Raw genomic sequence first — 25,361 nt, 5'->3', positions numbered from 1 at the left:
TTAGCATGAAAGGAAAGTCAAGAAAGTTTTAAATGGAATTGCAGCAAAAGATATCATGACATCTCTCTCGAGCACCTCTGTGGGCCGAGGCCCTGTTCTGTCAAAAACATGACAGGTGTTTGAAATGTCTTTAATCCCAGCGTGGTGTATTGCAGAGAAATATCAGTGTATTCCCCTAACATCCACCATGTCTTCACTTATTTCTCTCTTTTCCCCTCTCTGGTTAGAGTTTTATCATCTAGGGAGGTTGTATACTGTATAGAGGGAAGGCTAACTGATAAATAAAAGACAATTAAAAGCCTGAACTTTACCAATACAGAATATTGTCAATTCAGTGGTAGATGGATTGAGCAGCAGTGCCACCTTTTCACAGAATTCCTCTGAGCTACGAGGTATTTAGGTGGCTCGAGTCAACAAGGCTGTTCAAACTCTGAAAGGAGTTTTTGCTCCACCGATCTGAATCAACACAAATTCCACAGAACAACAATGCACATGGTATACATGGTGTTTTTATTTGAGCCATGGTATGCTTCCAAAGCAGAGCTCCACAACACCAAGACTTAAATCAGACTCAGAATCAGAATCGGCTTTATTGGAATTTGACTCCGGTTGTAACCTATTACTATTACTTCTACTTGCTTCACTTCCTGGCTGTGGAGAAGTGATTGGAGTGCAAGTCCCTGTGCTGTGCTTGCAGGATGGATCTATTCGGATTGATCCAATAATGAAAGGTGGCTTTTCAGACATACTTCATGCAGTAATTACACTTCCATAAAGTGTACACAGAACAGACACACAACACAAGCACAGAGGAAACGCACATTGATGCAGAAACCCGGGTAAAACGCACCTAACAATACTCTAGGTTTGGTTTGGTGTTCACACTGAAGAGAATACAAATGCTTATGCTCATGTAGTAAAGGTGATCTTTACTGCCACGGGGGAAAAATTGGAGGGTTTACCCGAGGACTGTGCAACACAGGTCAGAGGAATATAAAACAACATGAGGATTCATTCTCTGGGGACCATGATTGTTTTCATGGCTAATAATAATAATAATAATAATAATAATAATAATAATAATACAAATTATGGTTTTAGATCATTTTCTTCTGGGCCAAACTGTTGGACTGAAAGACCATCAGCATCAGATGACTGAGAAAATCTCTCAGACAAAATGTATTTGAAGTGATGCAAACCTTTCTTAAGACTTGATTAGGAAATGTACATAGACTCAGAACAATTATCACATTGTGTTCTGACAGTAATCATCATCTAATTTAGACCCACAGACACAAAATGGCATTTAATATAATTGTTATGTTGAAAAGGGAAGATTTAATAAAAACCGATTGTTGATTCCGCGGTTACGAGGGCAACAGCTGCAACTGCTCCTCTTGTGTCTCACTTTGATGAAGTTCAGAGATTGGTTTGGGAAAAGCAATTTCACCAAATGTCAAAACACAAATGAGCCAGATGTTTGCACATGACAGATAGGAATGGAGAGGAGAAATGAGGTGTAGTATGCTCTTATCTAACTATAGGGTTGTGTGCTATTTATTTGTTCACCTTAACCCTACAATATCCTCTCTAACCTGATGTTTGTTCCCTGCTGCTCTTCAATTTCTTTCGCGATCCAATTTTTTATTTTCTCACCGTGCTCACTTTTTCCTCTTTTTTCTTCCCTGCTTCTCTTTATCTCATTCTCCTTCATCTTACTTCCTGTACGAGACAAACGATAAGAAAATAAATCCTTTTGCTACTGTACGGGTATTTGGTATCTCTGATTACCTGGCTGCCATGTCAGCAGACAAAGTTCCTGCGCTATCTATTAATCTAAACCTCAGGCCAGCTTGCATAAAGCAGGCCTTAATTAGGACAACACAGGTTCACCCAATCTCCCCATCTCTCCTTCTATTTTCCTGTCAGGCTCTTTGTTTCTTTTGCTGTTTCATCTCAGAGTCTTATTTGCTTATCTTTTTTTTTTCTCTCTATGTTGCACATTCACAACTTCCTAAATGAGTCACCAAAACATCTTTCCATGAAGTTTTCCATTAATCATCATCATCATCTGGAGGTAACTGTGCTGATAAATAATAACAAATTGAGAGTTGAGACATGCACAGTTTTTTCGAGTTAACAGCCATGTTAAATATATAATTGTCCATCAGCTAAGAGCTGTTCATTTTTTTGGCTTGTTAAACTTTTTTAACAGTCTATCAATATCATTTCACACTTCATTCTTAAAAATATCTATACCATTAGGGTTTAATAACAATACTGAAAGCATAAAACAATCACAAAATGCACATATTTTTCTGGTTGTCATATCTGATGTAGATATGATGGAAGTGTTTGAATCATAAAATCAGCCAGCTTAGTATTTCTGTTGTAGTATGCTTTCCAGGCAAGAGGTTATCCTGGCATTGTCTGTGAGTTACAACTCGTACCATCCACCAGATAAATCCCTCCGGGCACGTGTAGGTACACATTCCTTTTTCTCTTCAAATGCTTCTGTAGTAAGGGGAAAAGATCCAGAAATGTTCCCACACTACTCTGGGGAGGGTCCTGGCCTAAGGCACATCCTACCACTCTTTACAAAAAGAAGAAGAGAGCTAAGTCAAGCTGCGATGGTGAGAGAAACTGTTATCACTCAGAGCACCAGCATCACTGAAGAATACTTGAGATGTGTTGTCAAGATGTTCATCCACTCATCCTTGTGTTACCTCCAAGTGGTTTAAACAGATCTGTGAGTCCTCACAAAGAGACACGCAGAAATCAGGTCAGATGAACAAGACCGGCCAACATGGCATGAAAAGACAATAAAGCTTTTAAGCAGTCCCTGTCTCAGAGAGTCTGTTAGAGCTGAATCTGTCCCTCATACAGCGGCTACTGCGCATGAGTCTATTATTTTGTTTAATCTAGATCCAGTTCTTGCCTTGAACACCCCCAGAAGGTCAGAAGGCCTTTACAGAGCAAAGCAAATGGTAGCCTAGTACCAGTTCAGTGCCATGGTGGAGCTTGGGCGATTAGGCAGAGGGGTTTCTGATTCATGCCAAGCCAAGGAACACTGTTTTCAGTCTGGCTGTTGCAATGGCACACCAGCTGCTCCCACAGACCCCGGCTGAATCTCACCACCAGCAAGGGGGCAGAGATTAACACATTGACCTGCAAAGACTGGCAGAGATACGTCCAGACAGCTGGGTAAAAGACTGGCAACCGACTGTCATAAACAAAAAGAAAGACAGTGAGGTTGGACGGAAATCAGTGCCCTTTAGAGTAAAGTGTGTGGTCCCTTTAAATCTCTCTCTCTAAAGTTTATTGACTAATTGATAAAAACGGAGTGTGTTTTTACTGGGAGCCAGGCTGGAATCCTGATTACACCGAAGGCTTAAGGGCAGGTATGATAGTCTGTCTGAGAAAAGCTTTTCCTCCGACTGATCGTGGCTATATGAACAAATGTCTGCTCACATACACTGACAGAAACAAAGAAACATTTCCAGACACAAAAACAGACTCAGAAAGGCACACAATGACATTTTGTACTGTCAGCAGTTAAAAGTCAACAGCCTTAAAGTCTTAAGAAAATGCTATGTTGCATGTATTCTGACTAAAATTATCTTCAAGGTCTTCTGACAATAAAAAGTGTTCAAGTATGTATTGGAAAGCTATCAACTGTTTGAAACAAAAGGCTGAATGGTTGAAACAATGCCCAACATTCAGTGATCCTGAGCTAATACATTAATGTGTATTTTGAGGCTTTACTTGTGTTTGTGATACAGATATAAAAACCCACATGAATCAATAAAAAGGTAAATATTTATGTTACAGACTAGCACTAGTATTAATGGTCGTATCAGCCCGGTTGAGCTTTAGTTTATCTCTGAAGAACATTTCAACCCCCCTGTTGATGCCACTGAACAGTGTCGGTGAAAGAAAATAAAAGCAAAGGGGCTTGTAGGACCTACAGTTCAAGAAAAAGTGACTTAAATTCTGTGAAATGATTGTTGGCTCTCAACAGCAGACACGGTCATCTCTGCCAAGGTATTTTTGTCCTTGAGAGGTGTTTGTATGTGGATAAAAGCATCACTGATTTCTCCTCAGTCGAGTGGGCAGCTTCCAGCAGAACAAATCGTGTGACCCGCAGTGAGCAGCACTGATTTGGCCCACCGCTGCTGTATGTGTGGGAGTGTTTGTGATCAGTCAACATCGATGCGGCAACACTGCATATCTGGTGGCCACTTGTCGTCCTCATTCAATTACTGTGTAAACATTCACATAAAAACCACATTTTCAATGAACCACAGACAGACATGCACACTCATTCGTACATACACACACATGCACCTTCTTTGTCGTCATGGTGAATGATGGCATCTTGTATGACGTCGGTGAGGCTGAAGCGGACACGGTGCTTCTTGCGGTGGGTGGGCGGGGCTCGAACCTTGATACCACCTTGCTGGCGCTGAAGGCTCTTTTCTCTTTCGTAGTATGCCCTTATTTGGTCACAGCGCATCCTCCTGACCAGCCGCTGGCGCTGGCCAATGGGGAGAGACTCCAGCAGACACTGGTCTATCTCCATGTTCTGACGAAAGACATTACATAGCTGGAAACAACCTGGTGAGAAAAATAGGGAGACAGAGAGCAAGATGATGTTAGTGATGAATAGAACATGAAATAGTTGCATAAAACTAAATGCGAATGTAATTTACTTGTGAATTATTTGTTTTAATTTAAGCTTTGATGGCAATCTGTCCATGCTATGGGAGTGAGGAGGGCAATAGAGTGAATCAGTGGAAACACTTCAGCTCATAATATTTACGCAACAGATTCTGAAGCCGAGCTAATGAAACAGGGCTCCAACAATAAAAAAAAAAAAAAAAAAACAGCTAACGCTGTCAGGTTCACCTCCAAGTTTAACTGTGCGTCTGTGTTATTGTTTTGTGTATGCGCATGTATGCTTGTGCTTGCATGTCTGTGTCAGCAGTTTGCCCAGTTGGGTTTAATGTGGGCAATAATTTAGCATATTTACTGTGAAGGATATTTGCTGTCTGTTTAGCCCTGCGGGGTGGGCTGAGTGAGGCATCACAGCATTTTATGTGTTGTTTCTCCAGTCCCGACAAGAGTGTAGCAATTCTCCTGACTGTGCATAATCTCCCTGCCTCTCAGTGGAACTCCGCCAAACAGATCTCATCCCAAGGCAGATGCTGAACCTATTATGGTCTGTATGGATGATTAGAATATACAGGGATCGTGCAGCAGGTGGGCTAAGAATGAGATCACTCAGAGAGCTAATGTAGAAATTAAAAAAAGACACACACTTAGGGAAAAACAGTGGATTTTAGTTGCAGTGCAAACATCAGCAGAGGAATTGGGTGTGTATGTTAAGCGTCCAATCTGACATTGCTCGTACTAATAATCTGACAAATTCAGGTCATACCCAGCCCAGAGGACAAGATAAATATGAAGACAAGGATGTCTTTGCAGAGACCGTGTTCGTTTTTTCTTTGTGACTCACCAACTCATGTCTCTTTGGCCCTGCTGTCTGTATATCTCTCCTTCTTTTATCAAATTCAACTGTACTGCTCCTTTGTTGCTCTTGTCCTTTTGTGACCGTTTTGCTTTAAACTTTCCCTCCTTGGAGCATTTCTGTCTTTTCACAGAGCTGCTTGAATGTAGCACTGGGTCTCTATCATCTCTTTCTCTTTTAGGGTGACTAAGCACACATCAGTCTGTTCATCAGGTCAAAGGTTTGGACCCTTCTGTTTCGGTCGCACTACTTCATCATCTCCTAAAACATGCTTGATATGCAGTAATCTTCGCATGGCTGCAGACTGTGACTGATTGGACCAGTGAGAATAAATAGGTGTTTGGTAAACAAACATCTGTAGTCTAATGTCACTTCAGCAATGGTAGTCACAGATATAGCCATAGACAAGGATATATAGGCAAATTATGCCAAAACTATCTATGCAAACGTGCCATACCAGTGTTTGCACTGGCACATAGCAGTTAGTATGGTAAAGCTACTGGTGACATTTAACAACAGTCGGTGACAAAACATACAATTGAGTCTTATTTACTCCGAGCACATCTAAAAGGGCTCTGCCCACAGCCACAAAGCAATGTGGAGAAGTTGGGAGAGTCACGGGCAGGTTTGGAAAAGCCCCAACAAATTTTAAGCACAAAACTTTAATACTACACACTGCGCTTTTGCATCGCCCAAGAAACAGCTTGTGTTCCTGCAAGCTGTCAGCATCAAGAGAACCACTGTCGCATGGCGAGTGAGAAAGCCGAGTCGTGTGCCAAATTCAAGATGCCACATCACATCGATAAAGACGAGATGCCTTCTAGTACAAATCTTCTCTCAAAATCTCTAATAAACTGTTGTTGTTTTAATTTTTCCTGGGGCTATTTTTACTGTCTGTTCTTGATCATCTGTCTATGATGCATTATTCTCCACATTGAGCAGTGCTGCACTGTCTCAAATAAGGTAAATAAAAAAACATATCTAGGATAATGGATTTCTTTTTTAAAGATAAAGGTAAATAAAAAAACATATATAGGATAATGGATTTCTTTTTTTTTTTACATTAAACCACAAACCAGAACTGGTGCCACCCAGTCTGGCATGGCTGCTGAGAGACTCGCTGGCACGAGTGCCATCAGTGTGAAATTTGAGTCTAGAGTTCTGCTTTGAACAATGATAACATTCAGGAGTGAAAAGCAGACACAACAATAAAAGATGTCCTCAACAGTCTCCCAATGGACACAAGTGCGTGTTGCTACTTTGAGTCTACTTAATACAGTATACAGCTGCTTCTCATCTGGAGGGCTGAGGTGTGTTTGGACGAGAGACAAAGACATCCAAGCAGACAAAAGGAGCTGCAGTGTTTCTATGTGCCTCTCCTTTCTGTTTGATATACATCTACACATTCATTCAAACACCTGCCCCCTCCACCCAACACATACACATACACCTCCTGCACAATACATCAGTGCCATCTGCTCTGGTTAGACATGCAAAAACAGTTCTTTTGTATTCAGGTTTCAGACAAAGAGAGAGAGAGGGAGGTGTGTGTGTGTGTGTGTGTGTGTGTGTGTGTGTGTGTGTGTGTGTGTGTGTGTGTGTGTGTGTGTGTGTGTGTGTGTGTGTGTGTGTGTGTGGTGGTGGTGGTGGTGGTGGGGGGGGTCATTATTATACTGTTCACGCCAGGTGCCTCAACTGTATTCTATTTGAGGAACTTGGCTGCAGGTCGAGGAGACTTACAAATATAAACACAAAAGTATACTCAACCTACCGCTTTTTCCAATAACACCACTCCATCTCTCTACAGTCAAGCATTCCCAGTGCCATGTTATTGCCTCATTTTTTCCTTCGGCTTTCACATATTACTCCCTCTCACCTTCTCCTCTTTGCAGTCCTTTTTTATATTTCTTGCAGCAGCAGCTGTGGCGTTTGTTCCCTCTCTGTCCACAGCAGACACCAACTGAAGTGGGTGCACTGATATGAGTTGCCCTGATGCTTTCTATACCGAGATATAGTATAGTGACAAGCAAAAATCCAGAGCACCAAGAGCAAAACTTGTTACGTGCATTAGGCTAAACGAACACACACACACACACACACACACACACACACACACACACACACACACACACACACACACACACACACACACACACACACACACACACACACACACACACACACACACACACACACACACACACACACACACACACACACACACACACACCTGTGAGGACAAAGCTCAGTGGAAGAACTCAGATATGTGGAAGTAATTCAATTATAAAGAACCAAGGCAGCAACTAATGATTTATGTTAAGTATGAATACAGCTGACATGTTGCTTTCTTGATTAAACAATTATTCACTTTCACACAACACAAAGAAATGCACACAAATGAGAAGTTGAAACTTGCCAAAACTCACATTTCTGTTACAAAACTTTTGATTTACCAAAACAGTTTGTCTATAAACGACAGACTGATTAATTGACTAATCTTTTCAACTCCGAACAAAACCTTCATTCAAAAGAAACTAAATGAAACTGGCACTGACAGTGCTGCAAACACAAGGATAACAAATTGTCACCGTATTTATTTTTCCTTTGATTTGCCTTCGTCAGTGTTTTAGTGGTAAACTGTAAGTGCACGAGGACGAGTGACAAATTTTCCAGATTAAGAAAAATAATTTAGACTGCAGTTAATTCTTCCTTTGTCTTTCTCCTTTTTAATACTTGGTTTGTATTATGAGCAACAGTAAAGAGAAGAGATGAAACAAATGCATCAGCCCAGTCAGTTTTGTCAAACAGACAGCAGTATGGTGAATGCTGTCTCCATCCTTGTGCTCACTGAAACTGTAATCTGTTTTTTGGTTTGGCTGCTTACTTTACATCCTTCACACTCTTTGTCTCCCCAAAACATTCATCTAATAAACATATATTCAAGGCTTTAGTCACATAAACCCATAAACTCCCAGCACATGACAGACATCACACCAGATGACACACTGGTACAGACACGACTTACACCAAGATATTAAAGCACAAGATGTAGAAGATGGATATACATTAGATAAAAAAAGACTATATCAAGAGAAGCTGAACATCCTAAAGTAAGACAAGATGAAGTCATGAAAAATGTATCTGTTTAAACAAACAATGATGTGCGCTAAAAGGTTCACTTTAACTGCATAGCTGTTGACATGTGGCTTTAGATGTTGCGACATGTTACGACTCAAAGAAGCTGTCACTCACAATTTATTTATTTATTCCAAACCTGCTGTATGCAATGAGGCTCAATGGTGTGTGAAAACATTGACTGGTTTATAGCAGTACGTTCCAAGGAGCGTTTCTTTGTCCTCTGTTTTTGATAGAAACATCAAGGATCAATAGGAGAGAATTAGGATTTACCCCTAAACAATGAATACTTGAAATACAATGAATACTTTTCCATTTTTCATACAAATCTAATGCAAATTCACATCAACCTAGTTGATGAAAACACACATGATTACCACTTAACCTTGCAAATCATTTTCAAATATTTGCACAAAATAGTCATACAAAATAATGCTGGCAATTGATACTGTGTGATGAATGTCTCTCAGCAAATAGATGAAATGTGAATAAGAGAGTGGGAAATGACAGTAGGTCTAATGGGAAATAGGGCTGAATGACTCTGAGCGAGCTGGAGTGAGAGGAGACACAGAGAGACACTGCCATCCCATCTGCAGGCTATCAGTTATTGATTGAATGTAGTACATCCCATGCAGGCTCCAGCTAATAACACACACACCACTGCAGGTGCTTGTAAATTAGAAAATAGCACACGTATACAATTACACAACACAGGATGCAAACTGCAGACACCACAAATATGTAGGACATACTGAGGGAGGGATATGTATAGATAAAGGAGTGAGACACGTAGGGTTCCCAGACTCAAGGAGAGTCTTTGACAGCCTGTATCACCTTTATCATAGAACTCACTGATCAGCAGATTTTTTTTTTTTTTTTTTTCCTCCTTTTCTTCTCCATGCCACTATTTTTTTTTTATATATCAGCATCTCTCTATCCCAATGCTCGCAGAGTCTGCTCATCACTCTTTGCAACACTTGGCCGCATTCTAGATGTGTCACTCATCCCGTCTTCACCAATCCTGCCATTCCTTCCCTCTCTCCAATGCTCCTCTAAATCACCCTCAGTATGTCTCCATCTGTCCTCCTCTCACTGCAGTCACTTTCTCTCTCTGTCAGTCTGTCAGAGTGTCATGAACATGCCAGACCCTCACGGGATCTGCAATCTTTGTGCCTCTATTTTGTCTTTTTTTTTCCTTTTGCTGCTACCTGCCGCATTCACCGGTCAACTTCACACATCTGCAGCAGCTATCTGCAGCAAGCTCACACACCCACTTACTGCACATGCACATGCACGCGCACACACACACACACACACACACACACACACACACACACACACACACACACACACACACACACACACACACACACACACACACACACACACACACACACACACACACACTTGAAGTTTAGACTCTGTTGCCGTGTCTGCAGCAAACGACCAGAATTCTCAAGCATGTGAACTCCTACAGTATGACCACCTGCATAGATATATAGTAAGTGCTAATACAACAGGAACATCCATGACTGAAGCATACACAAGAACACTTGCATGCAGAAATACAGAGCTGCTGAATGGCTACTTACAACATTTGATGAAATGGTAGTGAGACATTTTCTGAGTTAAGTCCACCAGTCAGGTAGAAAGGCTGGCAGGCAGGCAGAAAGGTAGGCAGGGAGTCACTGAGTCAGGCAGGCAGGTAGTAGGCAGCTACAGGTTCCAGAAAAATGAACTAATGCAGAGCTTGTAACTGGTACAATGCATAATTAATCTGGCTTCCTGCATGCTATCCAAACTCCGTTCCCCTGTCTGCATTATTCACCACCAGCAGCAGCAGCAGCTCTGGTTGCAGCCCATGCAGCATCTACACACACACACACACAGCCCCAGCCTCGCACACACGCACACACACACACACACACACACACACACACACGCACGCACACACACGCACGCACACACACACTCCCTCGGTCAACCCGTTGGCAACGGGGAGCTGCGGCTGTTTCTAACTCTTCTCGCCTACAGCCAGATAACCGCTGCACAACGTCTCCCCAGCCATACCCAACGCACGTGCTCCACTGGCGTCACTGACTGACAGCCGGCTCAGCCCTCCTCTCGCTCAACACACCCCCAATGACGCAATGCTCTTCACCTCCTCACACACCCCCTCCCGGTCTCCTTTTACCACAGATACACACACATACGCAGTGACTCATTCAGATGCACACGTTTTTTGGGGGGAAAATCCTCTACCTTCTCAGCCAAATAAAACAGGGCATGAATAGAGCCATAGTCCGGGAGGTTACCTGAAAAAAAAAAAGGATAGAAAATAAAGATACAAGACAGAAATAAAAGAGTGAAAAATTTAGTGAAATGCAGATACAGCAGGGGGAGCAAGAGAAAGAGAAATAAGCAAGAGATGGCAAGAGGCAGGCAGAGAGGGGGAGTGTTAAATTTGATAGAAAGAGAGAGAAAGGGAGGCGAAGCTGCTGCAGTGCGGCTTTTGGTGCGGTGACAGGTTAAGTACTCATCAAGGGTCTTAAACTGGCCTCAAATTAACTGCAGATATGTATAGTTTACCAAGATGGAAAAGCTTGACATCAGGACACATACTCTGTAATGCACTTATCATAACGCAACATACACACACACACACACAGAGTGTGACGCAATATGAACTATATGCTTGCAGTGTTAGTGTGTCTGTAGGGCAATCTCTATGACTTTGTGCTTTAAGGTTGATTTGCATATATGAATAACTAAGCTCTGCATTAAAAAGAGGATTTGCACAAGAAGTTAGAATGTGAGGGTGAATGAGAAAGGGTGAATGAACGAGAAAAGGAAGAGCAAAATGGTAGAGAGGAAAAGAAAAAAGAAGACCTGAAAGAAACGGATGACCATCAGAGTGTGCAGCGGGTGACTAAAGCAGAATGGGAACACACATTTTACAAATCTGTGGCACGCTGCTAGCACACCTACAGGTAATAAAGCATGCTGAATTTTCTGTGGGAGATTATGAGCTGTTATTTTATCGCTGCTGTCAAACATGGTTGCGTGGAAATGGGATAAAAGAACATGAGAAGCATGTGAGATTCATCCTGTGATGGTAGCGAGCACAGAGGAGCAACAGCGAGAGCTTGAAAGGGAATGAGAAAATGCCAGACTGGAAGGTGTGTGTGTGTGTGTGTGTGTGTGTGTGTGTGTGTGTGTGTGTGTGTGTGTGTGTGTGTGTGTGTGTGTGTGTGTGTGTGTGTGTGTGTGTGTGTGTGTGTGTGTGTGTGTGTGTGTGTGTGTGTGTGTGTGACTAGATGCTCGAGTAAGTCCTGTCATCCGAAATCAGGTCAAAGAAACTACTCGCAGCATCTTCTGCAAAACACTGCTCGAACAACTTCACCGAAATCTACCTGAGTAAAATCAGATGCCGGGTTTATGTGCAGAGGACTCAGTGTTTGCACAGATTGCGATGAGACGGCTCACGCAAACAAAGACAACAGACACATTCACACCTTTTCTGCCCTCGTTTGCTGGATGGTGTTGTATTTTTGGTCAAGGATAACACATTGACTGCGCTGTTAAGACTTTAAACATGACATCCAGACCTCACAGCAGTAGATCTGACAAGAAAATGTCATGCATTTCCATCTCAATGTTGTTTAGCGTTAATGGCTCATGTTAATGTGAGTTATCTGTGCCTGCAGAAGCAGACTTTTAGGATTCTGTATCAGGAGACGGTGACAAGGTGGAACATTGGGACAAAAGGTAAGACCGGGTCTCAAAGTGAGACATCCCGCTAGAAGGCAAGTGAACTCATCTCTGGTCGAACAGCGGCAGGATAATGGGTCGGTGTCACGTACTAATAATTTCCAACACTCTACAGCTACAACTAGGTCAGGCAGCGAAGCAGAGAGACAGACAGGGGGCACAGAGAGAGAGAAGAAAATAGATAAAGGGAAATGACAGAAGGGCTTCTCTTGTTTGACAGCCATGGAAATCTTTTTTTTTTTTAATGTTTAACTGATTTTTAAAGTATATGTAAGGAGAAAGTCTTTGATGTGTAAAGAATTAGCACGCGTTCACACTCCATAATCTAGATGTGTCATCTGTCTATGTTAAAATAGTTTCAGAATAAATGTAATAAATGATAGCTTCAACTGTAGTATAAGATGTATTTGGCTGTGTACAGATTGTGCCTCATTGCTGCTGTACAATAGTGACAAATTCTCACTATAGAAGCTTTTGACTCACAGGAGATGACAGATTTCATTCTCTTTGATACAGCTGTCACTCTGCCATCATTGCCCTGACGTGTCAATCAATACTGAGACCGTGTCACCATCATGATTTGCTGTGGTGGCCACCATTGAGCGAGCGCATTGCTTGCATGCGATCTGCTTAACTTCCACTTATGGTGCAGGATGCCCAACGAAGGAAATGTTCCCAATTACGGCAAAGCCAAAGGCACTTGGCATGTTTGGGGGTGATGCATTATGGATGAAAAGAGACCTCTTTGAATTAATTATTAATCAGATGTGATATATTTACACAAATAAATATTTATTTAATTTACCAGCCAAAATTGTAATATTTTTGAAGACCTTGTGTCTACATAATGCCCATCTCTTGTTAATGAGAAATACACACACACACACACACACACACACACACACACACACACACACACACACACACACACACACACACACACACACACACACACACACACACACACACACACACACACACACACACACACACACACACACACACACACACCACTTCAATTGATTATGTTATTTCCATTGCCTCCTCTTGTCTATATCTTAACGCCTCCCCTCTGAACCTGCTCTGTCAAAGAAATTTGATTGCTCTGCAGCCATTTTCCAGCAGCATTGAAACTTGCAACAATAGTGTAAAATGTGTTGTGTTGTTTCATACAAAGTTCTCAAGTAAATATACACAGAATCTGTAATTACAGGTGTTGCGGTTGTCAAACTGACAGCTTCACCTCAGTTGAAGGACAACACTGTGGTTTTGTCACAAACATCAGGTCTTATTGATATATTGCTTGGCACTGTTGTTGTTTATTATAGTATCACATTTAATGATCGTAATTGTGGTACAGACAAAACACTCTTAAATGAACTATTGTTTATTACTTTAGTGGTAAATATTTGTTACGTGAGACTTCATTTAAGATCCTCTTTATGGTTCAGGTTTTAATAGATCTGAATAAGACTTGAAGACGACATATTGAATGATGTACTGTATGTATTTACTGCCATAATTTATCTAATGAAAGGGAAAAATGTGCATACTAAATGTGCAAATGAAAAATGTATGATCAAATGCAACTAAGTGGTAGTCAAAAAACCTGAACAAATAACTTTTAGTATTGGAAACGCCAGCAAAGTTTAGATCATGGCTGATTTAAATGCGTGTCCTATTTCATTGCTCAAGAGCATTTTGTGAGTGTGGTTAAGACAAACTGTCCCTCTGACTGACAGACTGCAGGCAGATGTCATGCTGCTTTTCTTGCTGTTGAAGTTATGGGAGTCGCATATTGATGTAGTTTCACACTCACTGTTGTCACACCTGGTTTTAAGATCAGGTTGATTTACCGGTTGCCTCCCGTACTGTTTAGACAGTGTTTTACGAGTGCAATTGTGTATGTGTGTGTTTTCACATTTTTGTGGTAATATCAAAACATTGCTTTGTTAACTCCAAACACAGAAGTCATTTAAGAGTAATACCTAGCATGACTAAAGCAGTTTAGACTTTCTGTTTGCAAGAACGTTATACTTTTCTAACTAATATTGTTGACTTTTTCGATGCAAAGACTGTAAACAGCAAAGAAATTTGCAATTCACTTAGATGTTTGTCAAGCATTTTTTGGACTAAATTAATTAATAATTAATGAATTACTTACAAGATAACTACAGTTTCCTGTTCAAAGACAGTGTGTGAGAAATCTGTTTTAATCACTCTGTGGACTAAATTATAACATATTCCAACCATTTTTTTTTTTTTTTACTCTAAATTGGTAGCTCAGTCCAGGTTTAAACGAATCAGCTGGCATTACTATCTAATATTCTTAATACGAGTTAATAGCCTGGCAGCGATGTTGGTCAATTCCAAGGTGGCTTGCTGCCTGCAAAGGGAGGATTTAAGCATTTCTCTGCATTATGCTGTGAAGAAACTGCCTTGTTTTGGTTTGTTATTGATTATATTTACCGATTCATTGATTCTGATTTGTAGTACTAGTAGCAATTGCAAATCTTTCAAATTTATACCAGCAATTGTAATTAATGCAACTGAGAAGGGGGGCAATTTAAAGTGACGAAACATTTTTTTTCCAGACAACGAAGCTGCAACATACCTGCTTTACGTTTATTTCACTTTTCATTTTGTACTCGCCTCATACAGAGGATGTGTGAATTAGTTTTCAAAGATATTTTTGAATAGATACACAGCTTAGCCTGTCACAGTGCTGCATTGCGGTGCTCTCAGTAGAAAACAAATTGAATACATTAGTGGAAACGCAAGACAATGGACAGACAGATGAAGGTAAGAATGGTGTCCATGCAAAAAGCAGTTGACACTGTCCATCTGGACAAACCAGAATTCTGCCAGTGTGACTCAGTCACAGACAGTTGATAACAAGCCAAGAGTTGCTTCAGCAGTCCACAGGCACTAAACAGTCAGGACTGCACGATTACAGATTTCTCCTTTGTGAAGCTGATTCATGGGTTTGACACACGGTAGGTAATGTCACCTTTAACCGAATCATTTTAAACCTAATTGCAAACAACAAAAGTGAGTTCAGTTGCCGAACATGGGCACACAGTCGGCTCAGTCATGTGGAATTTAGTACTGGTACGTATTCCATAAAAACTCAAGCATACAATGCAAAATGACGAACTAGAAAATCTTGAACCTTTAGACTGACTGTCGCCGGAGAGTGACTAACTGACAGCGTTTATACCGAGGGTTACCGGTAATTAAAATGACAGCTTACTGTTGAATAATTCCTAAACTAAACAAAACATGGATGAAATGTCAGTCCAACAGTTTCTGGACTTCTGAAATATATTACATTTTTGCTATCCACCAAAAAAGTGTAAATATAACTTTTAAATATCAAAAATGGATTTTAAAATATGAGATCTTATCAGATTTGTAGTCATGTTCACACATTTTATTTATTTTACACAAAATCATTATTCAAACTGACAATCAAGACAAGAAAAACCGCATTGAACAGCTGATCAAGAACTACAGAATTAGAATTAAACAAGAACTATATTGTGGCATAGATTGGCTGGACCATGAAGGAGCTGAGTAAAACTGAATTTCTATCATTTGAAAGTTAAAGTCAACAGCTGTCAAAAAGGGTGCCGAAGAAGGACTGAGAGGATTTGACTGCTGGATGATTGGCAGACTGATTTAGCACATTGACACCACTGGCCAGGATCTAAAGAAAGGACAAGATGGTTTAATGAGAGAGGGGAGAAAAGCTGTGACGAGCCAGGAGAATTTGAGAGACAAATGACGTTAATGAGTGTATGACGGAGGCAAGACAGACAGTAGAGCGCTATAACGATTAATAACTTGAGTCAGTTTCTCTACTCTCATACATTGTTGAGCTGTGTGTCTCTCTTTCTGCATATAATTATGTGTCCCTCTCGAAATCACCTCCCTTCCCCTCCTCTCATCCACTTCAGAATGCCCCAAACTCGAAGAGAGTCCGCTCTGTCTCCGCCTTTGTCTCCCTCCCCTAACTCCCAGCTCAAAGCAGCTGGCACAGTGGACAATATAAAAGATGCAAGCAACCTTCAGCGAGAGACGATCAATAACCAGACAAATAAAAGAATAGCACAAGCCAGCATGAGAACAGCTCTAAATCAAGCAGCACTCAGTAAACAGACAGCATCCTTCTCTTACCGTACTCTGTTCCCAGCGGACTGAGGATAAAACCGATGACCACTGCCTGACATACACACGCTATTAGTCAGTAAGCTGACAGACTCAGGCACAGTTGGCTCCAACCTCCAACCCACAACAAATTTGGCTTATGTTGTCATGCTAAACTCACAGCTGCTCAATTTCAAGTACCAATGTTCCCTAAGATGCCTGCTGTCTATGTGAACAAATGTGCACAAACACACACACGCTGTACCGTACGCTCTCTTATACATGCGCAACTACACTCAACCAGCTGTTTTTGGCAAATCAGAGATAGGTGCCAAAGCAATTATATGTGGTAACACAAAATGGTAGATGAAGACAAGAGAGAGGAGACAGTAGGAAGAGAAAGACGAGACTGTAATAATTAGGGCTGGCCCCTGAAAGTCAAATCATCCGTCGGAGACCCCTCCGCCTCCACCAGGTGAGGTCTGCAGGCGCGGACAGGGTCGACTAGAAGCCCAGGCAGCAGCGGGCTCACGCTTTCAGCACAGAAGCTAAGCGAGAGTGACAGAAGGTGACACCTCTGCTGTGCACCACTGGAAGGGGTTCAGACCACAGACCGTCTGCAATCTATCGGCAAAAGAGAGCATGCTGAGGATTTTCTGATTGACAGTTTATCTATATGGAAAAAAAAAAAGAGAGAAACGAGTAATTAAATCTTCATATTGACCAGCCAAATCTGCAAGTTCTGAGTCGGGTACAGTCTTAATAATAATCATATTTCGGTTGTAATAATTTCAAATAGAGAGGACATTCTAAAAGGAATAAATGTTCAGATGTCATTTTTGTCTGTTGCTGTTTAATAAAATGGGTTATATTTACTAGCTGGATTTGGTGAAACGGTGAGAAGAACCCTGTACGAAACCAAAAAAAACAACCTCACTTATTGTAATCCCCACAATTTCCATGTTCTCCCATCTGGATTTGAGTGTCATTAAACAGGCAGATCTAAAGGCACGCACAGCAACAACATTAATGTTGCATGACTGAATGATGTCTAACTGGTGTTAAACAGTTGGTGTGTAGAGGTGAACAGTGAGATAGTAAAAGACAGGAAGACTCGTCCTGTCTCTGAACTACTGGAGATCTAGTGAATGTTCTTCAACTTTTTTTTTTCTAATGAAGATGGTTCAAGATTTTAATTTTATATATATATATATATATATATATAAAATCATTAAATCATAAAATAAAAATCAAACTGTCATCTTAAAAAAAAAAAAAAATTCCCGATGCCTGGTAGTAATGTGTTACTACTGCCAGAAGCTGGCAGTGATGCGCCTAAGATGTTTGCCAACAGTCCTTAAGCAACAGAAGAAGAACACATTTCACACATTACAAACAAGGAGTCCTTAAAACAAGTGTGGTGCTGTGAAATTAGATGCTGAGGTACAAACAAAAAAATGAAAAAAATAAATGAAAATGAGGTGCAGTGCAAACTCTGAATGCTAAAGCATATCAGATATTTTCCACAACTATGCACAGGGATTTGAAAATAAAGCACCGAGTAGAAAGTCCATCCACAGATAAGCAATCGATGGCTAGCTATGTCACCAGACAAAGCTCAAAGGTGATGCCTAAAGACATGCTTTTCGTTAGTTTTGTTGAAAGCAAGCCAGAGTTTACAACGTGAGTGAGTCTGTCTCTCGCTCTCTCTTGGTGCATGTGTGACTATTATTCCTGGAGTGATAATTGAATAGTTCCCAGGGACTATGGAATACTTTTGCTTGTGTCTGTACATCTTTATTTTCTAATTTAGATTATACAGTAATTGCAGAGGAACACACGCAGGGACGTTCTGTCTCAATCCCCCGCAGTTAAAAAATAATAAGTGTGGGAGCTTCACCAGTTGAATGCCCCTCTGCACTCTCACTGGCCTGCAAATCAAGCTATTTGTTGAACCATGTGTATTTATCTTAACAGTTTTTTTTTCCTCCAATTCATTTCAAAGAAAATTGCCTCCCAGCTGAACAACAAATTTAGCATGAAAGTAACTGGAACCTGTGCAGCTAAAAAGTGTTAATTATGTGTGTTTGTGTCAAATTTACATAAAAGTAAAGTCAAGCTTATTGAAAAGGATGATCCGGTGGTAAAAACGCAGATGAAACTTCCTGCAGTGAAAAAGGCCATATGAAAAAGAGAAAAAGGTGTGCAATAGAGATTACAATTGAAATTGAGACAAAACTAAATAAAGAGTATAATTTCAAAACAAAGACTGTGGAATAAGATATTACATTTTTAAATAATGGATAAATACTAAGCAATAATGTGAAAGAGAAAATTGAACTAATAACGGTTTTCGTGAAAGTCTTGTATCACAATCTGCGTGCATCTGTGGAATCACAAACATGCGTCTCCTGAACACTGAAACAGGACCCTCTGCCTCCCAAAGCGTCTCCTGTTTAGTAGATGATTTAGCCGCTTGACATGCTGCATAACTAAACTGTACTAGACCCCAATTAATCCAAGTTATTTAATTATTAAGAAGCAGCTTGTATCTAATCAGTAAGTAATGTTATCTGATTGTGGTGCTTAAAACAGAAAGTGATTTGTGGCCTACCAAACAGGGAGGTGTGAAAGCAGACTAAGTTCATGTTGATTAAAAGAACAAACTAACGAAAATCTAATTTGTTAAAAGACTTGAGACTAAAAGAGCTCAAACGTGTCAAAATCCATACTGTACAACAAGAAGGAAGAAGTGATGATTACACACATAAACTAACTTCAGCATGGTATAGACTCATCATGTCGCTAAGCAACTACCTTTCCAGCGGTCAGTAACAGAGAGGAAGAGGCAAAGAGAAGTGCAAGTTATAATACAAACTAAACTCATTGTGTAACCAAATCCCAGAAGAAAAGATGCACGATAACAGGCACGAAGTGGAATAGCCCAAAACCGACTTCAGATTATTGATGTTGTAGTTACAACACAGAGAAAAAGCACGATGTTGTGTTGTGTTTTGCTACGGGGCAGTTTTGTTCTCAGAGTAGAAAGACAAGAGATTTTGCATGACTCGCTACAACTGACCCACTTGTGCCCCCGACCATGCCGTCCAAAAAGCTGGCAGACTCACATTCATTCACTCAGCGGAGCTTTTTAACCGACTTGAAAAGACATGCCGCCTGCGTGGCTTTATGTTGCTCGCACCGGAGCCTCTAAATATCCACACTGGTTTCTTCTAACAATAGATCGAGTAGGCCAAGAGGTTTCCTGATATGCATGTATACAAGTGACCCACACCTACAGTTACATCTGGCGGTGACAAATTAAATTAAACTGCTTCAAATAGCCTCATGTATATTCATCACCTCTTATTAATAATTGATGCTCTGAGCCTACCAATAGTGCTAGGGCTGGTCACACTGGTAATTCTGTGAATAATACTTCTCCTGCCGTGTTTGAAACTAAGCATTACTGAACTCAGCTGTTTTATTTAGCGGAGAGTACAGAGTGTAAAAGCAATGTTTGGTTAGGATCACAGCAAAATGACTTCATGCAAATTCATCTGTAAATGTCTTTTTTTGCATATTCCCCCTAGACCAAAACAGAGGCAGTATGAACACACCAGCTTCCCCCCCTCCCCCCACCCCCCAAAAAAAGTACAAGACGGGTTATCAGCAGATCTGTGAACCCACTTAGTCCTACAACATGGATTATGCTTCTCAAATCGCCAAAATGTTGATCCATTGATGGCTAACATAATCTGTTACATTCCCATCTCTTGTCCCAATTCTGGATGCTAACCAAAGGGAAAAGAAGCTGAGCAGAGGTTTTTGATGTGCAGCCCCTACCTTTCAACTCCGTTTGTCCCTCAGGGGTCAATGCAGGTCAACTTCCTCATTTATCACAGAGCCAAATGAACCACTAGCTTTGCCAATAAAGTCGCAGCATGGTGGTGCACTGCGAGGGAAAACCACCCTCAGCAGAGGAGCCAAGTTCACGCCCCAATAGTGGAAAAGCAGCTCCTCTACTGAAAATGTGACTAACTGTAAGGGTGCTGTTCAGTGGCTGAATCCGATCTCGCGGTAGAAAAGTAACAACAATTTCCCTGAGGACCCAAAAAGTGATCGCGTGACAACTGAGAGCATCAGCACATGTAGTTGCGTGACAACCACAACACGATTGCATGCGTCTCTATAACACGCATAAAGATACACATAATACATTCGTGTTAAACAAGAGCGTGAAACAAGTGTGACTATCTATACTCGTGTAATAATTCTCATGACGGAGTGGATAACACCGAAACCTTTCTTGCACAATCAGCTGTTCATTCCCAGGCAGAAATACACACATTCCTATAGACTAAGCATCTCGTGGTATATTTAGACCCATGACAACTGCATGGCACATCTGCTTTTCCTTTCATTCCCAGTGACACAACCTGGGAGCGTCAGATGACATCCATGCATATTAGCACGCACGTCCCCCCCCCCTCCTACGTTTGTCTCACATGCTGAGGACCTGAGGACAGTTATCACAGCAAAAAAAAAAAAAAATCCAAAAAAAAAATCACTCTTCCACACACACACCGTCATCTTCACTGGACCGCCAGTGTAAAGGGAGAAAAAGCGGAGCCTTACCGGTGAGAGCCCAGCGTACAGCGGAAAGAGAGAGAGAAATGTGTCCGCCTGAAAAAAAACAAAAAAAACAGACGAGAGCCGCCTCCCCCGTGCTCCACCGCCAAATCAATTTCACACTCTCTCACCTCCTCGCCACTGTGATGTCACTCATTCATCCCCTTCCCCGTAGCCATGGCAACTCCGCCGCTTGGAGCTGCTCCTTCCTTCAAGTGCAGTAACACCCCCCGGCCCCCAACCTCTCAGGCATCCACCCCCCTCTTCTTCATCGAAGAGAGTGTGTAAAAAAAAAAAAAAAAATGAGTAGGGGAGGTGCCCGGATTCCCCTCCTGCAGACTGCATGCCCCGATTAGTTAAAGGTCAAACAGCCATAGTTTGTAAAGGTGACCCGCAGACGGCAGACAAACAGAACTGCTATACAAGAGAGACTTAAGGCACACAACACCTTAAATGTACTCACGCACATAAACTCACACTAGTGTTGAGCGTGGTGATGAATAGTTAATGTCAACCATCATCATTACTGCAGTTCTTTACAGCTAATAATCCCCATATTGCCCTTGGAAAAGGGGGAGGAGAACCTGGTCATTGATAGAAAAATCAAAACAGACATATACACACATCATCACCTCCTTGATTCAATTACAAGCCACCTTCCCCAGCACCACTTCCCTGAGCAAGCCCTGTCTCCGCCACCTCCACGGGCTTGAAACGCTTTACTTCAACCATTTCACTCTGCAGTCCAACCACTCACCAGCCTGCTGCTTTCATATTTTAAATCTCACGTCAGCATCTCCTCTCCCTGTTTCTTGCATCTTCACGTTTAGGACCGAGAGAGCTGACAGGTATTCAACCACAAATGTAAAGAGGAACAGATAAAAAAAAAAAAATGGGGACAGACAGACATGTGAATTAAAAAATTTTTTTTTTTAAAATCAATAAAACATCTACTTGTCGGTCCATCACTGATAAAGAAAACAATTTCACGAGACAAAGGACAAAGAGAGACGGGTAAAAAAAAAAAAAAAAAAAAAAGGAATTAAGAAATCACAGAGTAAACAAAGAAGTTCTTAAGGACATCAAAGACAGAGGAGGGTACCACTGAAAAAAAAAATGGGATCTCCTCTTTGTTGCATATCTAACACATCATCTGTTTCTTAATTAGCTTCCTGTGCTTTTCTCCTGGAAAATCTCTCCATCTGTCTGCGTCAGTCTCAGCCTGTCATTCTTAATCTCTCGGTTGTTTCTCATATTATTAATGGTGGTCTCGCCCGAAAACCAAGAAAGTACAACATTTTCATTTCTTAGTTTTATTTATATGCATAGTAAGCAGTAGTTGAAAGTAACAAAGTGCATTTAATCAAGTTTGAGTTACTTGTACTTTACTAGTCTCATTTTATGCAACTCTATACGATATATTGTACTTTCTACTCCACTACATTCATTTGGCGGCCATAGTTATTTTTAAGATGAAGATTTGGTACAATGGATAATATAACAAGGGTCACATTTCAAATGTCTACGGATTATTAACAGCTTCCACAAAAGAGGCTGCTGATTTTCACTCTAAACTTCTCACAAGGTTTAATTTCAATAAATGTTCAAGCAATCCAATATCTCACCAAAGAATTGAGATGAAAGAAAAATTCCAAAAACTAAAAACAGATTTGTAGATCAGAACTCTTTTTTTTTTTCCTCTTTCCTCTCCCAGTAATCATCTGACAACAGATTTACTTGTTGTTGTTGTTGTTGTTGTTGTTGTTGTTGTTGTTCTACAAAACACTTAAAAAAAAAAAAAAAAGCTAGACAGAAAAAAAGACAGAACCGACCAATGTAACGTCGATAACGGCAACGTCGACACACACACACGGAAAGCTGCCGGACCTTGTTGTGAAGTGGTTTCCTTCTACTTTTCAAAGTAAAGCGCGCGAGTTAGTTAAACGGCTAACTACTTGACAAAACTAAATAAATAAATAGCCTACTTTTGTTTTCGCTCGCATTTATTATGGGTTCAAAGAAAAGACTTCTGCCATGCAAACCAAAGGTATTTTGTTCACAAATTTGTTAAAATCCTTGTTAGTGAGCACTTCACTTGAGCCAAGCTATTCCACACACAAACAGGTGTGGCAAATTAAGATGCTGATTAAACAGCGTGATTATTACACAGGTGTTACTTTGGACCGCCACTAGTCACAATACGAGGCCACTTTAAAAGTGTAGTTTTATTATTCAACACAATGCAAACACTTATTGAGATGATTAAAAACGGACAATAAAGTTGCACAGGTGTTTTAAATTAAATCATGAAGGCAATAAAGTATTAAAAGATGGGTGTTTCTCCCTTTACAATGGCATGCCCCTTGATGACATCACCGATGATAAAACACTGAAGGGCTTTCTGATGGAAAAAGGTGTTTCGGGACAGGTCAGACCTCTCTGCTTTTCTTAATGACTGCCTGCTTGAGCGTTCCTAAGATTCAGCAGAGCCCGGAACCTCTACCTTCCTACAGATGATCTGTACTGGGATAAAAAAAAAAAAACTAAAAAAAAAAAAACGTTTTCAAGCATTTCTCTTTATGCAGCAGTTTAAATTTACATATGTTGGCATATTTGTGAAGATTTTTTTGCATTGTCGTCAGGGCCACACTTCCAGCTTTCCTCAACTTTCATTCCTTACTTCCTCACACTTTGCTCCTTAGCACATATCTCATAAAAGTGTGGTTACTTTAAAGATATTGTGTTGCCAAGCGAGCAGGTTATAACCCAGGGGGTGACAGATGACAAAAAAATGTGGCTAATGAACAAGAAAACAGTTAACGAGTGTTTCAATTATAACCTGCAGTATGTTTTCCAAGGCCATAGCTACACAGTGACGTATGAATTTGGACTCGTGAGATTAGTTAACATTACTTTGAACATTACACAGTTACACATTTTAGTGTGTTAGCTCCAAGCATATTCCATTCATCCATTATTAATCCTGTACAGTCCCAGTGGGCTGGAGCCATCCCAGCTGAGTTTGGGCAAAAGCGGGTTACACCCTGGACAGGTAGCATACTATATTCTTTAGTTTCATTTTGTCATTTATTTTTTGTTGTGTTACACAATCCACATTTTATAATCTGTGGTTAATGAAAAAATATATATCTGAAATTATCTTAAAATTTAGACGATTAAGTCACTAATTTGTCTTAACAGTGAATCCTATTTATCGGAATACCGTTTAAATGGAACAATACACGCGTGATGGCATGAGTAAATGCATAATTTAATATACTTGTGTTACTTTGAATTGTAACTGAACACCATCTGTGTCAGATTGTGTTTTCCTCATAGGGAAACAACATTTTTTTTGTTTTTTCCACAGTGCACTGCTGGACACACACAACAGAAATGAGCGACTTCAATTACTTAATTATTGGTTCTAATGAGTAAATGACCATATCAGACAGCCACATAATTAGCAGAAAATTGTTCCTTTCATCAGTCAGTGTGTCACTGCTAATAATCAACAAACAGCACTTTGTCATAATGTTCCTTAATCTGTTGGAACTGCTCCAGTATGAACTCATACTCTGCAGCAAGGGTTCAGACTTGTAATGATTTGAACTTATCACACATTACATTGACTTAATGACACTTTATTGCACTTATCTGCTTCTGGTCACAGTGTGTGTGGTTACGGCTCTAGTTGAGCTGATCTCCTTCTACTCTGGTAGGTCATTTGGAAGATGTTGGAGAGAGGAATGGAGGTGGAAGATGTAGACAAAGTAGGAAACCAGAGGAAGGGATGGGAAATGTTCAGGGGTGAGTGTGTATTAAATCTTCGAATTGAGGTCCATTAGGAGCATTAAATTGCCAGACTAGTGGGATGTCACACACACACACACACACACACACACACACACACACACACACACACACACACACACACACACACACACACACACACACACACACACACACACACACACACACACACACACACACACCTAAGGAGAGAACCCGTAATCCAAAATTGAAGTAATTCCTTCCACAGTATGATCTGAGATTCTACTTCACCTGCACGTTATCCTTCACTTCAGAACTCTTATCTGCACTTGCAGACATGAACGCAGAGTATGACAAGTCCAACAGGCTT

At 40.8% G+C, this 25,361-nt stretch overlaps 1 protein-coding gene across 5 annotated transcripts in view; it reads right to left on the bottom strand.

Moving 5' to 3' along the window:
- Window positions 1–25,361, bottom strand: part of myo16 (myosin XVI) — a 101,246-nt gene that overhangs the window by 70,015 nt on the left and 5,870 nt on the right. For 2 of the 5 annotated variants that reach the window (XR_011311577.1, XM_069713658.1), the window contains exons 1-2: window positions 10,258–10,839; window positions 4,348–4,617 (exon numbers count right to left, since the gene is read on the bottom strand). Coding sequence is in view for 4 of the 5 variants with exons in the window: in XM_069713658.1 (XP_069569759.1) it covers window positions 4,348–4,617; window positions 10,258–10,285 (298 nt within the window). In the remaining variant the exon portion in view is untranslated. Of the gene's footprint in view, window positions 1–4,347; window positions 4,618–10,257; window positions 10,840–16,615; window positions 16,622–21,223; window positions 21,325–25,361 lie in introns of those variants that run through there. The other 3 variants (XM_069713660.1, XM_069713662.1, XM_069713661.1) reach the window with 3 other exon arrangements.

Source organism: Brachyistius frenatus, unplaced genomic scaffold, assembly GCF_029030835.1.
Source record: "Brachyistius frenatus isolate BFR_SWC_R1_liver_20210118 unplaced genomic scaffold, ASM2903083v1 Contig_120, whole genome shotgun sequence".
Classification (NCBI taxonomy): domain Eukaryota; kingdom Metazoa; phylum Chordata; class Actinopteri; family Embiotocidae; genus Brachyistius; species Brachyistius frenatus.
The sequence above is the reverse complement of the archived record's forward strand: the minus strand, read 5'-3'. Positions and strand labels throughout refer to the sequence as shown.